Genomic DNA, 16,777 nt, shown 5'->3' on the forward strand with positions numbered 1-16,777 from the left:
CAACTGGCATCATGTAAATCTCTTGGAGTGTAAGGCGTTTCAGGGACTTTTTAAGAGAGAAATCAGGAGGGCATGACAGGGATATGAGATAACTTTAGCAGTTAAGATTAAGGATAATCCAAAGAAATTCTATAAGGACATTAAGAGCAAAGAGAAACAAGGGAGAGATTAGGGCCCTTTTAAAGACAGACCAGATTGTCAATTTGGAACCACAGGAGATGGGAGCGATACTAAATTAATATTTTGTGTCAGTTTCTGTGGAGAAAGAAATGGAGGTAGGGAACTCGGGTAAATAAATATTGATATCTTGAAAACAGTTCATCTTACAGAAGAGAAGTTGTTGAAGATCTTAAACATAAAGTTGGATAAATCTCTGGGACTTGATGGTGTATCGCAGGTTGTGGGAATTTAGGGAAGAAGTTGTTGAGCCCAACCAGAGGTATTTGTATCTTCAGCCATGAGTGAGGTGCCAGAGGATGAATAATGTGTCTTTATTTATAAAAGTGTAAAGAGAAGCCTGGAATTATCGGCCATTCAGTTCTGACATTGGTGGTGGATAAATTGCTAGGGGGATTTGGAAAGGATTTACATGCATTTGGAGAGGCAAGGACTGATCTGGGATAAACAGTATGGTTTTGTGCGAAAGAATTGAGGGAAGAGCATTAGTTGTTGTCTACATCGACCTCATTAAAGCCTTTGACAACATTCCACATGGTACATTGCAAGGTTTGTGAAGATTTGTAGCTCAGGTTGAGGTTTAGGGTGTAGGTTTGCTCGCTGAGCTGTAGGTTTGATATCCAGACGTTTCATTACCTGGCTAGGTAACATCATCAGTGGCGACCTCCAAGTGAGGCGAAGCTGTTGTCTCCTGCTTTCTATTTATATCTTTGTCCTGGATGGGGTTCCTGGGGTTTGTGGTGATGTCATTTCCTGTTCGTTTTCTGAGGGGTTGATAGATGATATCTAGATCTGTGTTTGTTTATGGCGTGTGGTTGGAGTGCCAGGCCTCTAGGAATTCTCTGGTATGTCTTTGCTTAGCCTGTCCCAGGACAGATGTGTTGTTGCTATCCCAGTCGAAATGGTGGTTTCTTTTCATCCGTGTGTAGTGCTATGAGGGAGAGAGGGTCGTGTCTTTTTGTGGCTAGCTGGTGTTCGTGTATCCTGGTGGCTAACTTTCTTCCTGTTTGTCCTATGTAGTGTTTGTGGCAGTCCTTGCATGGAATTTTGTAGACGACGTTGGTTTTTTTTTTAGATTACATTACAGTGTGGAAACAGGCCCCTCGGCCCAACAAGTCCACACCGACCCGCCGAAGCGCAACCCACCCATACCCCTACATTTACCTCTTACCTAACACTACGGGCAATTTTAGCATGGCCAATTCACCTGACCTGCACATCTTTGGACTGTGGGAGGAAACCGAAGCACCCGGAGGAAACCCACGCAGACATGGGGAGAACGTGCAAACTCCACACAGTCAGTCGCCTGAGGCGGGAATTGAACCCGGGTCTCTGGCGCTGTGAGGCAGCAGTGCTAACCACTGTGCCACCGTGCTGCCCATAACCACGGTTTTGTCCGTGGGTTGTACTGGGTCTTTTAAGTTTTAGTTTTTGTTTGGGAGTGTTGGTGGGTTTGTGTGCTACTAGGATTCAGAGGGGTCTTAGTAGTCTGGCTGTCATTTCTGAAACTTCTTGGTATGATAAGGTGGTTAGGGTTTCTGACTGTGTTTGGTCTGCTTGTCGTGGTTTGTTCTTGTCCACTGATTAATAAAGTTAGTCCACATGGGATTCGAGGTAAGCTTGCCAGTTGGATACAAAAGTGGCTTGACAGTAGGAGACAGAGGGTGATAGTGGATGGTTATTTTTCAGACTGGAGCCCTGTGACCAGCTGTGTTCTGCAGAGATTAGTGCTGGGTTCACTGTTGATTTCGATAAGAATTTAGGAGGCATGATAAGTGAGATTGTGGATGATGCCAATATTGGTGATGTTGTGACAGTGAAGAAGATTCTTGAAAATTACAAAGAAATCTTGATCAATTGGCTGAGGAGCAACAGCTGGAGTTTAGATAAATGCAAGGTACTGCATTTTGGTAAAATGAGCAAGTGCAGGACTTACGCAGTTACTTACAAGGCTCTGGATAGTGTTGTCAAACAGAGACCTAGGAGTTCAGTTACATAGTTATTTGAAAGTTGTGTCACGGGTAGGCAGTGGTTAAGAGTGCGTTTAGCATACTTGCCTTCATTGCTCAGACCATTTGAGTATAGGAGTTGGGACATTGTGTTGGCTTTGTACAGGATGTTCGTGAGGCCACTTTCGGAGTACTATGTACAGTTCTGGTTGCCATTCTGTAGGAAGGATATTATTAAATTGATGACGGTTCAGAAAAACTTTACACGGATGTTGCCAGGACTAAACAGTTCGAATTTCTGTAGGATGGGTGAGTTCAAAGCTAGGGTGTATGTTTTTAAGGTTGGAGGAGAAAGATTTAAGGGGCAATTTTTTCATAATGGTGCTTCATATGTGGAATGAACTGCCAGAGGAAGTGGTAGATATAGATGCAGTTATAACATTTGAAAGACCTTTGGATTGGAAATGTTGAGAGGGAAATGGGCCAAATGCAGGCAAATGGGACTGGATTGGTTTGGGGAAACTTGTTCGGCATGGACAAAGTTGGACTGAAAGGTCTGTTTCCATTCTGTATGACTCTGATTCTAGTGACCTGCCACTTTGAACTAAAGCAGTCCCAAATTGTTGTTTGGAAGAATGCTCCAGATTTTGACTTGGTGACTATAAAGCAGTACAGCGGATTCTGCAGATGGCATATGCCCAAGTTTGATTTTTTTAAAAAGTTGTTCCTGGGTTGTGGGCTTTTCTGGCTTATTCTGTAGTTATTGCCCATCTTTAATTAACTTTTGAGAAGTTGTGGTGAGTCATTGCAGTTGCACTCACAAATATGTTTGAAAGGGAGTTTCAGGATTCTGACCCAGTGACAGTGAAAGAATAGTGAAAGGGTTCGAAGTGAGGAATCTGTTGCTTGGAAGGAACTTGCAGGTAGTGGTTTTCCTGTGCATCTGCTGCCCTTGTCCTCCTCGGTTGTAGAGGTTGAGAACAGAATAGAATATCCTTTTATTGTCATGTGCACTTGAACAATTACAGTGAAAAACTTATAATGTCACCTCTTGGTGCCAGTTTAGGTACTGGGTACCCAAGTACAGAAATTTAGGTTCTGTATGTAAGTTTACTCGCTGAGCTGGAAAGTTCATTTTCAGACGTTTTGTCACCATATCAGGTAACGTTATCAGTGAGCCTCTGGTGAAGCACTGGTGTTAGTGACCCGCTTCTATTTAGTGTTTGTACTTCCTTGGGTTGGTGATGTCATTTCCTGTTCTTTTTCTGAGGGTGGTAAATGGGGTCCAAGTCGATGTGTGTGTTGATAGGGTTCCAGTTGAAATGCCATGCTTCTTGTCTTTGTTTGGCTTGCTATGGAAGGATGTGTTGTCCCAATTGAAGTGGTGTCCTCCTTCATCTGTATGTGAGGATACTAGTGAGATTAGGTAATGTCTTTTTGTGGCTAGTTGATGTTCTTGTATCCTAGTGGCTAGTTTGTTGCCTGTTGTCCAATGTAGCGTTACAGTTCTTGCAAGGTATTTTGTAAATGGCATTAGTTTTGCTTGTTGTCTGTATGGGGTCTTTCAAGCTAATTAATTAGCTGCTGTTTTGTGTGTTGGTGCGTTTGTGGGCTGCCATGATGCCAAGAGGTCTGAGTAGTCTGGCAGTCATTTCTGAGATGTCTTTGCTGTAGCGGAGAGTGGCTAGGATTTCTGGATGCATTTTGTCTGCTTGTTTGTTGCTGAGAAATCGGTGGACTGCATTCATTGAGTACCCGTTCTTTTTGATTACAGGTGATTTTTCCCTGCTCTTTGTAGTTTCTCTGTGCTGCAGTGGCTCATTGAAATGATGTTCTAATGCAGCTTTGTGGGTGTTGGGATGATTGCTACTGTAGTTCAATATTTGGTCCATTATGTGATGTTTTCCTGTAGATGCTCCTTTGGCTCTTTCCTCTACAGTGACATCTAGGAGTGGCAGTTTGTTGTTGTTTTCCTCTTTAGTGAATTTTATGCCAAAAAGGATATTATTGATGGTCTTGAAGGTTTTCTCCATGTAGTGGACCCAAATTTGGATTGGGTATTTGGTTGGCAGAGCTAACTTTTTTAAAAATCAGCATGGGAAAACACAATTTAAAAGTCCCGAATGAGAATAAAGTGTGTCTATAAAGTGCGAGGGTAGTTTAAGACGTTGAAGGGGGTGGAAACTGGTGCGAAGAGGGAAAGAAAGAAATTGCTGAGCAGAGGACCTCTGACTGGAGCATCTTACTCTGATTGTGGGTGTGGCCTTGTTGGAACCCTGCTCTCGGCGCCGAATTGATAAAGTGGAGATTTGAGACGGCCCAGGGAAACCCTTGTGGACTTAGATCTGTAAAGCCTCTCTCTCGGTTCGTCCCGGAGATCGTACTGTTTGGAAGTCTGGAATAAAAACCTCTGAGACAGTTTAGTTGAATTTTAGTCATCCCCTTTATTCATTAATAGCATCACTGTTACAACATAGCACTGATCCCTATAAGCTAAACTAACTAGGTTCTAATAATCTCACAGAATAGGGTACCAGCTCTTCAAGTGCCCCAGCAGGCTACTCCGATGTACTGATACAAAGTGGGTTCCCTTTAGGCAAATTTTTTTTAAAAAATTGCATGGTCTTCATTAGACAGATAACAGTTGTAAAGAAGAAAAGTTAATTGACAGGTCTGTGTATGCTTGACCAATCACTCCTACAGGCCCTAAGCCATTCATCAGGTGGGAAAAACTTACCCAACCGAGTTAGGTGCCTGCTAGTGAGATAACCACCTATTATAAAGAGGTACCAGTCTGAGCTAATTGGAGAGTTCATAAGGTAAACCTGCACAGCTCACGTCTGATACAATTATTTTACAAAATGGCTTCTTAGCAAGAAGGGCAAACGTTTGACCATAAAATAGCTTCCTGACACATTGTGCCAGAATCTCTTCAATGTGAGGCTTAGAATAACTTTTTTTTTTAAAGCTAGGAACAGACTCCTTTTTAAGCACTGAATCATTCTGTACCCAAGGTTGAGATGTTATCAGAAGGTTGCACTTAAACTGAATCATTAGTTTTCAAATTAAACATGCTTTCTTTTCAGGGTTGTGATTCAAATTCAATTAAGACATTAAGATTGATTGGTTAGAATTGATAGTGGGACAGTCTGTCAGATCTGCAGAGTGGTCTGCAACAACAGTAAGTAAGTTAAAGCTTCATCAATATTACCTTTTACAGAGTTTGTATTTAATAACCGGTAATGGCTACTCAATATCATCATAAAGTCCCAAAATGTAAATAAATTCAATCCACAGCAGATAAGTACGAAGAGTTAATTTTCTATTGGCTTCAATAGTCTCAGCATTAAAATGGTCTCTCTCTCTAGTATCCTTTTGAACTCTTAAGTCATGGTCGTCTAACAGCAAAGATGTTTTTCTCTCTGTGCCTGTCCCATTTGCAAGGAATAATAAGAATCCATTATAATTGACAGGATCTGACCGTTGATTACAAGGTTTTTAATAGTACCGAGTTTCGTTTCAGGCTCAGAATCAAACATTGTCATTAATTTCACAAGGGAATGACTGTGAATATTATCACTTGGTGTCCTGTTCACACAGATTCACCGATGCTTAGGCAAATGTTCTTAATTTCCTTCCAGCATTCTGTTATCACTTGGTGAGCCCAGATGTCTCTATCTTCTGCATTTCTTGAGTTCCCCCTTTTTTCTGAGCCTTCCTGCCTGCCTGTTTTTGAGTGCAATAAATGTGTTCTATAATTCAGCATTACATTTTAGTCTAAATGTTTAAAGACAAGTTTTAAGGCTGTAGACTTTCTCACCTCTTTTTACAAGTCTATGAGGTGCAGTACCCCAATTGTTAGGAAGGGCGTTACAAAGTTTTGATCCATTGCCAGTGAAGGAACCTATAGTTCTAAGGTAGGATTCTGGGTTGCTTGGAGTGGAGCTTGCTGGTGGTTGTGCTGTTGCATATCTGTTGCTCTTGTCCTTCTGGATGCTGAAGGTTGTGAATTTGGAAGATCTTGTCCATGAACCTTGGTGAATTGTTGGAATCGTGTAGATGTCACACATTACCATCACTGTCCATCAATGATGGGGATCCAGTCCAGGGGTTTGCTTTGTGTGGTCAGGAGTGATTTTTCTAATGTGTTTCTCTGCTTCTGTTACAGTCTTATTTCTCTAACTTATATTTTTAAAAATGTATTGCAGTATCTTAGGCTCTGATACAACGCCAGTTCCATCATGGGCATCAGCAGCAAGCAACACGTGGAGTACTCTGAAGCAAGCCCTTAAAGGCTTATCTGTGGAGTTTGCATTACTTGCTGACAAAGCTGCACAACAGGCAAGTCCAGTAGTTGGAAACTGACTTCTGCCACTCGACTGCAAATATGTAAGGTCTGACATTTGCAAGGCGCATTTCGTGATGTGCAAAACCCAGTGAAGTACTTTGTAATTGTCTAATTTTTCAAGAGTTATTTGCTACACAGCATGTTCTCAAACATCAGTGTGATAATTGTCAAATAATTTGTCAGTTCATGACGTTGAATGAGAGTTAAACATTGGCTAGGAGATGGAGGAGAGCATTCCTGCTTTTATCAGCTCCCGGCATCTTTTATATTCCAATGAGGATAAATGAGACCTTGGTTTAAAATATCCTCTGAGAGATGGCATCCTCAATAGTGTAACATTCCATCAGTGCACAGAAAGTATCAGCCAATATTTTGAGCTTTAACTTCTGGAATGAAATATGAAATTATAATCATCTGAATCCAAGACATGGGTGCTACCCACTGAGCCTTGCTGACACTGTTCATATTAGCAATTGTAGAGTGGTGTTGCATCCATGTAATTGGGAACCTGTACCCCAGAGTCAGTAACATTTGATGGAGGTTCATGGACCATGTTGATTGTATCTGCACTACACCAAATATTTGGTGTGACTTTCAACATAGTATTTGGAGGGTGACTTGTGTGTGCCTTCCAATGGCTAGATTAAGAGTGACATTATGGCAAATTGGTCACAGGTCAACTGGAGAAGTAGAAGGAGGGACAAATGAGCTTTATTCAGAGCATAGAAACTTGCTGCACAGCTGTTAAGTTTGTTTCATGTCTTGAACAGGGGAAACGAGAAGAGGAGGAAGTGGTCGAAAAACTCAACCTCTTTCTGGATTTATTGCAGTCCTACAAGGTCAGTGCTACTACTGTAGTAATTGCGTTTGAAGCATATCCAAACTGTGTTCTAATGTGTCAGCCAGTATGCAGAAATGAGAGGTGCATTTATGTATCAGATGTAACTGTTACCTTTCTAATCAGGGTCATATTTGGACTGAGCAAATTTTGATGTAGGTGTTTTTAATTTAGTTTAGCCATAGTGCTGTTACTTGTTCCAAACAGGAAGGCTGGTCTGGCTTCACTTATTGACTGTTGAGAGTGCTCCATTCTAATATTCTGGCCAGCAATGGTGACAAGCTTTAAGAAGATGCTGATGATGTATCTGCAGGATGACACGATATAAATTAATTTAGGCAGATTTATGAACATGATATCAATTGGAAGTTTGTTTTAATCTATCAACTTCAAATTGAGTTGCTCATATTTGGAATTTTTGCTTTAAGGATTTGTGTGAACGTCATGAGAAAGGTGTCCTTCATGAGCACCAACGAGCATTGCAAAAATACAGCTCCATGAAACGGCAGATGATGAGTGTAACTGTGCAAAACAAGGAGCAGATTTCTGTGGAGCAACTGGAGTCACGGATCGTACAGGTGCTCTGCTTTTTTTATTGTTACTGAAGACTTGTCTGAATTAACTTAAGTTTAATATACCCTTCTATTGCCATGTTAAAATTATTATTTCGTCATTTGGGAACTTAGGGGATAATAGCTGTCTCTTTGATCCAACAAATATTTGATGAAGAGAAACTGATTGAACTGAGTGAATGAGTTGCTGATTCATGATCACAGGGTGTTGTGAACATTTGAAAGATGTGTAATACAATATAGTTTGAATATGGAGAATAATTCTGAGTCCAGGTCTACATTTTATGTCAAGAGAGCAATCATAAGCAGGTCTTCTCATGTTGTTGAGCCACAAGCATAAGGCTCTTCCAAGAAATTGACGTTGGTGGTTGAATGATCTTGAGCAAGGGTTTCAGGTGACAATGACTTGTGTTTACTTTTTGCCTTTAACATAGTAAAACATCCCAAACTCTGTCACAAGAGTGTAATCTAATAAAATTTGAAGGCAAGCTACGTGAAATAATTTTTGGGGAAGATAGGTGTTAAGGTGCTTCTGTAGTTGAAGAGAAGAATACCGAGCAACAGAGGTTTCAGAAAGGAATTCCAGGGACTATGTAAACTGAAGCCAAGTGCCAATGGGGAAATAATTTAAAACAAAATTAGAAATTGCTAGAGAAACTCCACAGGTCTGGCAGTATCAGTGGAGAAAGAAATAGTTAAAGTTTTGAGTCCACTGGGTCACTAGACTCAAATCATTAACTCTGCTTTCTCTCCACAGATGCTGCCAGATCTGCTGAATTTCTCCACAAAGTTCTGTTTTTGTTTCAGGTTTCCAGTGTCTGTGATTATTTCTTTATTTTGTTTTAGTGGTTGGGGGTATGCAAGAGGCCAGAATTGGAAAAGTTCGGAGATCTTGGAGAGTTTTGGAACCAGAGGAGGTTACAAAAATATGAAGGAGTGTGGCCATGGATGGTTTTGACCATGCAGATGAAAGTTTTCAACTTGAATTTCTAGATAGGGAGCCAATGTACAGTATGTTGTTTGGAAAAATGATTTTGGAAGGAAGCTGAGGCGGGGCTATGATGCAAGGTTTTGACTTTCTGAAAAGGAATGCTTTAAAACATTTAAGGGCAGAGTTTATTATTTAGGAAATATTGTAAGAATTTAGGATTAATCTAAGAATAATATGGAGGTGGTGGGTAGGGGTATGTGGAAGCTATATCATTGTGTCATAGTCCCTTTGTTCTCCCTGCTCCAACTCATGTTTCTGGTCAATTCCTGTGCAGCAGTAGCTGTCACTAATGCCATAAATACATTTACAGCAACTCCAGGTTACTTTTAAAATTGTGGCATTCCATCAGACTGGCAATAAACTGCTAAATTCTTGTGTGAGAGAGGAGGTTGAGTATAATTTCTGTAATTATGCACTGTTGTAGTTTCTGTTTCATTTTCATTAAAGTTGGCATCAAAGGAGATCTTGTATTTCAGCAAGAGAATACAATCTTGACCATGGAGCTTCGGAACTATTTCTCGATGTATTGCCTGCACCAGGAGACTCAACTCATCCATGTCTACCTACACATCATCTCCCATGTGCTGACTGCTTTCATTGATTCGCAGATTCAAGGGCACCGAGAGGTATGGGCTGGGCCTATGGTAGTGGCTAACGTTTTATAGCGATTTCTTTTGCCACTCTTCCTGCTGATTTGTGTCTTCTGGCAGTTGTCTACACAGCAGCTACATCCTTGACACTAGCTCGTATTCATTTGAACACATTTTAAGTTTATTCAGCTGTTCAACTGCACAAGGCATTGCCACTGTGTCCAACCTTTCTATGCATTCTTCATGCTTATTGGTTCTTCAGTTGATCAGGTGGCAGATGGCTCTGAAGGGGTTCATGTTTTATCATATTTAGTGTAGTTTCGATTCTCCTTCAGTGCTGTTTTGAAGTACTGGTTGAATTGCTAATTACTGAATGATGATTTTGTTTTGCCTCGTTCCAGATGAGTGAAGTGTGGAATGATTTGAAGCCGAAGCTGGGGGGTCTTCTGCCCAATGGAATGCCATCACCGCCTCTGTCTCCAGGGAATTTGCAGACACCAACCTCCATTTTACCCACAGTGAATTGAGATATTTCCTTTATTTCTGATGAATCGTGTTTTTTTTTCTTCATTCTCTATAAAAGATTCCATATTTGTTCCTTAAAAAAGGACATTATCTGCAGTATGGTTTAAAAGTTTTCACTAAATAACAGCTACACAAAGTTAGTAAACAGAAAGCCATACCATTTGCATTGGTCCACTTACTGCTGCTTGTGCAGGGATATTGGGCTGTTGAAATAAGTGTCTTCCCCCTTGATGATCTCTGGCAGTGTTGATGTATGGCCATCATTTGATATAATTAGGAGCATCACTGCATTGAATTAATCAGTGAACTTTTAGTTTGTTTTAACAAAACATTTAGGGCAATCCTCTTGAATTGCCCACAGTGCATCGGTGGGGACAGGGAACAGCCCCCCTCCAAAATAGAATCCAGACTACACTGAGCTATTTTATTGTACCTACCTTGTAACTATTAATTGCCTGCATATAAATAATGATTATATTGTTGGATGTTACTCCTTTTGCTGCTGGGAACGATTGCTTTACATTGTTCGATCTTCTTGAAAGGCAATGCTGGTTAATTGTGAAGACTCTTTCAGATGTGCTGCTTAATCCTGGAAGGTTGGGAGACACCTGATGAAGCAAACAAAAGCTTGATTCTCGGGCTGTGGTGAGGCAGAATCAATCCTATTGCTTGCTTTTTAACTGTGTATTCAATTCCATTCCTTTCCCTTTGAACTAAAAAAAGCTGAAGGACCTGATTAGTGATGCCATTTGTTTTGGACTTAGTTGAAGCTGATGGGAGCCATATTTTAAAATGGATTGTTTAGGATTTGGAGATCTTCCACCAGATTCTAATCTATGCAGTGTGGAGCATTCACTTTGACCCTAATTCACCATGGGTTTAAAGATGTATTGGAAATTGTGTCTGATGTGGACTTCTAATGTCTTTGGAATGAATATGCTCAAAGTTTTGATTGTAACTTCCCGTTGCATTAACACTCTGACTTGTCTTAAGTATTTTATGAAGTACAACAAAAAGACTAACCTTGTTTGTGAACAAGGCAGTGATGTATTTGTACATGGTTTTACTGCAACATTCAGCTTAATTTCTTCACACCTTGATATGCAGGGAGGTTCTGATCTGCAGAAGGTCAAATTAGTTGACTACAGATTATGTATATACTATTCCTTGCCGAATTGGATTTGTATTTGAACTTTGTATATAGATTTTCACTTCAGTGCTGTAAACTGGAAGCTCAGTTGTTTAACAGTCGTGCTTGAAATACTTTTGGATCATGTTGAGTGTTTTGGACTGAGGCAGATGTTCTGGCCTCTTAAAACAACAGGAAATTCCAACATACTCAGGGATCTGAAATCCTTTAAGGTTTTGGGATGTTTCCTGAGGAATTCTTCTCAAAAAGAAATAATTTGAAGGACTTTTGAAATGAGCATAGCAAGGTTTATATCTGAGAACAGAAATTGCTAGAAATTTTAGTTTATCGACATTTTAAAAATGGGAACACACTAGATAACATTGATAATAGACTTTATCCAAAGGCAGTAAAGTTCACCACCTGGGCTGTTAACCATCCATAAATCATTGTATTGTAGCCACCTGAAATGCAATAATTGGGGTGCTATGTTATCTACAATGTAATGTCAGAATTGTTTACAAGGTGCTAATTTGATGGGGTCACTGAAATGATGAGATTATTTCATATAGATTATCAGTGACCTCTAAACCCCACCTCCCTCCCTTTGTACATGCCAGAAAGATGTCACCTTTTCCTTGCATATTGCAGTACAAGACAAAAATACATGAAACGTGGAATAAACATCAAAGTAATTGGTTTCTCAAACATTCCGAATATTCCTGAAACCACTCCCCTCACCCTGCCTATTCAATTTTCAAAGGAATTAGAATCAGAAGTAGTCATAAGGCTCCTCTTTTGCATTCTTCAGTCTGAGAGAGGTTTTAACATGTAAATGATCTAGCTGTTGACCATTAATACAAGTTACGAGCATGTTTCTCCAATAACTTGAATAAGAATTGTACAGGCTGTGTACAATAGGTTTTGTAGAGAGAGTTTATTCCACAATTCTACAGCACTTGCTGCTGAAAATTACTTGCTCGTCAGTACTATACTAACTTACCGGCGTCCAGCTGACCATTTTAATATGGGTGATAGCACTAGGAAATGAAGTATTTCTGGGAAATTTTATTTTGTAAATGGGGAAACTTCTTGTATTTTTGTTACGCCATATAAAAGTACTGTTGACTTGTAAAAGTCCCCTCGCTCTACACTTTGAGGAAGAGCAGCTTAATCAGTATAACTGTAAACAAAAAATCATTTTGTTGCTGTTTGTGTGCAGTTTGGCTGCTACATTATGCAATAATTGCACTTGCAAAACAAAAAGAAAAAAATGCTTGTGTAGAGTTTCAGACATTCTGTAGTAAAAATCCCTCTCAATGCAAGTCTTTTTACACAGACCAAAATAACTCAATGACAGTTTCTCCATTGCTGATGGGAAAGAGCTCTTCTGCAAACATCCTTTTAGCAGCTTTCACTACTTTTACTGTGATTGTGTTGCTGATTCAAAAGCTTGGCATAGGCGAAAGGGATCTTGACATGCTAAGTGTTAAGCCGCAGAAAGCTCCCCTACAAATTGATTAAAACTTTTACTTTTTGTACTCTTGTGCTCAGAGCAATTTCTTGATTATTAAGGAGCCTGGAATGCTGACGTGTCAAATTCAGTTTATGTATTTCCACCCAACTATAGCAGGATGGCTTTGAGATAGTGCACTATGAGTGATCCTTTTGTCACCACATCAATAGCTGCTCCGTAAAAGGAGTAAACATCCTACTTTTGAGGAAACTGATGGGAGGTGCCCGGAATGTGATATTGGAGGAGTAGTCTTGAATATAATCCCTGTGTTGGGGAGAGGCCTCAGTCCCCTTATCATAATGTGTTGACATGCCCAATTGAAATGAGATCTGTTTGAGCCAAAATCCAGTAATGCATTTGTCATAAATTTTTTCTTCACGTTTGGGACAGTTGGGGTCGGATTCACAACTATAATTTTGTGTCAAAGCTTGATTACTGAAGTTTGTTTGCTGTAGTGCACTACGTTAACAGTTCACTGAGTATTTGAAGAGTCTGTGGACTACAGCAAATTGTGACTGAAACTAACAATACGAGGGTGATTTCTCGAAGTTAAATAATGTAAATTGTATGCAAAATTAATTCATTATTTTCAGTTGTCTCCATGTATGATTTAATGGAGGAATTACATAGTCATCACCTGACTGAGAGAAATGACTGTAAGAACGTATCCACAGTCCCTGTTAATTAAAGCTGTACAGTGCTTTTAAGATTGAGCAACATAAGATTGAGCCCTCTTCCTTGTGATTTAGATGACACCGGTTGTCTTTTCATCTATGGAACCTGGATTCAAGTTCATTCTGGTATGCTTATGTGACTTCTATCCATTCTCAGAACTGAATTTAAATATAAATTTAAGACTGGGACAGTCGACAGTACCTGCTGTTTCTCATTACTCTGCTCAGTCAAAAAGCTCCCCCTTCAGTCCCTCATGCTCTGTTCAGTCACACATGCTACAGATTGACCTATCTTGTTTGAGATATTGCAGAACTGGGTGTTTGAAATTGAAACCTCCCACTGAAACAGCTGGGTTTTTATATAGTTGGAACTGATGTAACTTATTTTGGGCAGACACCAGCGGGGAGTACCTAATGTACCTAAGTCCAAAACACCTTCACAGTGGATGAGTTTTCTCATTTTGGCTGGTTAAAAGGTGAATATTTTAAATAGCAGGAAATAACATGGAAATGGAAATGAATTTATGCTCTTTAAAGGATTACCTCAGATGTAACTAATCAGATTGGTTGAAAATCTGTCAATTGTGGTACCACTTTGCAAAAGAGGTAAGACCCAAAATGTGTTTTCTGAGCAATGTGCAACGTTATATGATTTTGAAAACTATCATGTAAACTCGTGGGTTGGGAGCTATGGCTGATTTCATCTTCTTGTTCTTGCTGTCAGTTTTTCTCGATGCAGTTAAAACTTTTGGGGGTGTGAGGAAGGAAGGATTGGTGGCTTAGGAAATTGTTTTGTGGGGGATGTTTACAGTGAAGAGTGTTGAAATTAATGTGGCTCTTGCTAATGTAGAGAGCTAAGTGTTGATCATCTACAATTACATATACTATATCTGCTCAAGTCAGTTGGAAGGAGATTAACATTTGCACTTTATTGAATAATGTTCATGTTAAAATCCTCAGATTATATTCAGAATATGAAGCAAATTCAGTGATTTACAATATATATTTACTAGGTATAAAAACTGTCACAATAAATTATATAAACTTCTGGAATGGTGTCTTTGTTCTAAGCAGTTGCTCATTGTTTTTAAAAAGTCTTTTTTCCCCCAAACTATTCACTTGAGTGCAAATGAGAACTGTTCCAATTTAAGAGTAGGACAAAACAATGCTCCCATTAAGTTGATGGGGTAGTCACAATTATAAGAAAATTACTATTTGAAATTAGCAACACAATAGGGTGCTAAAGTTTGTTTTTTGTCCTGCATAAGGAGGATTATGGTTATGTGAATGGTGAAGTGGAGAAGCTAAACTAGTTCAAATGAACCAGTTAGCTAGTGTTGCATCTGCCATAGTGCGTATTAATTCTCATCTAGCAAAGAAACTGATTTGACTCTTAGTAATAATAAACAATATTTATTTAACACAATACTGCAACATCAAAATACACGATAAATCATACACTACCATACTAGATCTTGGCCTTGATCCACATGGCAATGATTGTCTGGTCTTCTGCCAGTGGTCCCAAAGGTGTCTTTATAGTTGGCCTCAAGTTACTGCCTCTGACAATGGTATTGTGGTGATTCTTATACTTAATAGTAGTTCCAGCCCTTTTAGTATTTAGTCTTTAGTATTCTCCAAAAGATCAATAAAGGCTCTGTCATTCAGATTGATTGGACCCAACCAGGCATTGACATGTCAATGGCAGGGTGGTCCTTGGGCATTCCTTCCTGGAGATGTTAGGTGCACATAGGTCAGGTAGCCCTCTCTAAATAAGGGTGTGAGGTGTGCCTGTGTCAGGCAGACAACTCAAGATTCCAGTTGTCCTGGGAATGGTATTCAAGTTGATTCTATTCAATTCAAATTTGAGTGTACGTTGTAATTGTCTGCAGCTCCTGGGTCAATTACATACTGTTTCTGTAGCTGCAGCCTGCCTGGATTCTGCAAGATGTTTATTAGCACAGTCACTTTGGTTAAGGCTTGTCACAACTTCCCATCATGCTTCATTTATTGTCCGTTTTCATAAATCCATCATTTTGAGTGGCCCACCTGGCTACAGTCCCACCTCCTGATCCTGAATGCGAAGAGTCATAGATCACACGATCATAGACCAATTTCCACGCAGTGACTACACTATCATCCAGGTTCAAGCAAAACACAACCCACACTTGAACAACTAAACTCTTACAGGTAAAATCACACCTAACTAAGATCCAAGCAAATGTCATCAAACAAGATCGAAATGGAATATCAAAATGCGGACTCATGTTCTGATCAAGCGAAGACATTGGAGAAAACAAACAAATACCAAAAAATGGAAAAGTCAAACAAATATTATAAAACTGAAGCAAACAAATCAAGTAAGGGTTGCTGAGTACAAATGAACCAATAGTGGTAGATTAAAATAAATAAGACATTGGAGAAAATAAACATATACAAAAATTCATAATGAAAAATCCATAATGAAAATGTTAAAACCACAAAAATATTCATAAATCAAAAAAGCATAAAATCAGAATATTTTATATAAACAATAGAACATTTTATATAAACAACATGATAATGAATATTTACTAGGCTAACACATATATTCCTGGTCTGCTCGGTGTTTCTTGTGTGTTGTTTCCGGTGCTGATGACAATTCCGATGAAGTATATCTTCGTTATGTTCTGTGTGGCTGTGGTTGTCCCCGGGAGAGATCACGATAGTTTCTGTTGTTACCATTGCCTAATATCTGAATAGTTTTGAACTAATATAATATACATGCCTTAACCCTCCCTCACTTTTGTTTTATAAAGAATAGGAATGTGAACCCCGTGTGGAATGTTAAATTGGGTTTAGAGGCCTGGTACTCTCCAACCTTGGTTTCTAGCGGTAGGGTGGTTTTAAATGGCCTGACCACAGAGCGGTCAGAAAAAACTGAAATGAGGTGGTCATCACGATGAACGAATTAAATGTAAAAATGCAGTTGTTGTGACCAACGATGAAAATTTGAAGACTAAGATGAGATGGTTGTTGTGACCATGGGTAGAATCTGATATGGAGATTATATCCAGTGAATGATGCGAGGAAAACTAAGAATTGTAACCTGGTTACTCCCATCAGTGTGTACAGGAATAAGAGTTGGTCCCACTGGGACTACAGAGAGGTGTGAAATGCATGAGATTTTGGACCATCAGAAACAGTTGCACCTCGCTTTGGATGGCTGTCAGCTATTTCATCACCTGGCTTCATGAATGAATACATTCGTCAAATAGGCACCCAAAGAGATTCATCGGTATGTTGTGAATCCTCAGTCTCTGGGGACATGGCAATATTGCGTCCTCCCGGTTCCCATATCCTGCCATTCCCTCTAACGGCGATACCCTGAATGTTGGACATTGCCATTCAATGTTCTGGGTCAGTCTGTTTTTCCCTGGTCTGTACTAGACATTTTGTATTGTCACGTGTCCATGTTGTGGATATGCC

At 39.6% G+C, this 16,777-nt stretch overlaps 1 protein-coding gene across 1 annotated transcript in view; it reads left to right on the forward strand.

Moving 5' to 3' along the window:
- Positions 1-14,357, forward strand: part of LOC122560758 (sorting nexin-8-like) — a 37,849-nt gene extending 23,492 nt beyond the window's left edge. The window contains exons 9-13 of the mRNA XM_043711812.1: positions 6,335-6,467; positions 7,245-7,313; positions 7,741-7,890; positions 9,352-9,501; positions 9,867-14,357. Coding sequence (XP_043567747.1) covers positions 6,335-6,467; positions 7,245-7,313; positions 7,741-7,890; positions 9,352-9,501; positions 9,867-9,992 — 628 coding nt within the window. The 3' untranslated portion in view covers positions 9,993-14,357. The remainder of the gene's footprint in view (positions 1-6,334; positions 6,468-7,244; positions 7,314-7,740; positions 7,891-9,351; positions 9,502-9,866) is intronic.
- Positions 14,358-16,777: the final 2,420 nt, after the last annotated feature.

The sequence above is a fragment of the Chiloscyllium plagiosum genome, chromosome 21, assembly GCF_004010195.1.
Source record: "Chiloscyllium plagiosum isolate BGI_BamShark_2017 chromosome 21, ASM401019v2, whole genome shotgun sequence".
Lineage (NCBI taxonomy): Eukaryota > Metazoa > Chordata > Chondrichthyes > Orectolobiformes > Hemiscylliidae > Chiloscyllium > Chiloscyllium plagiosum.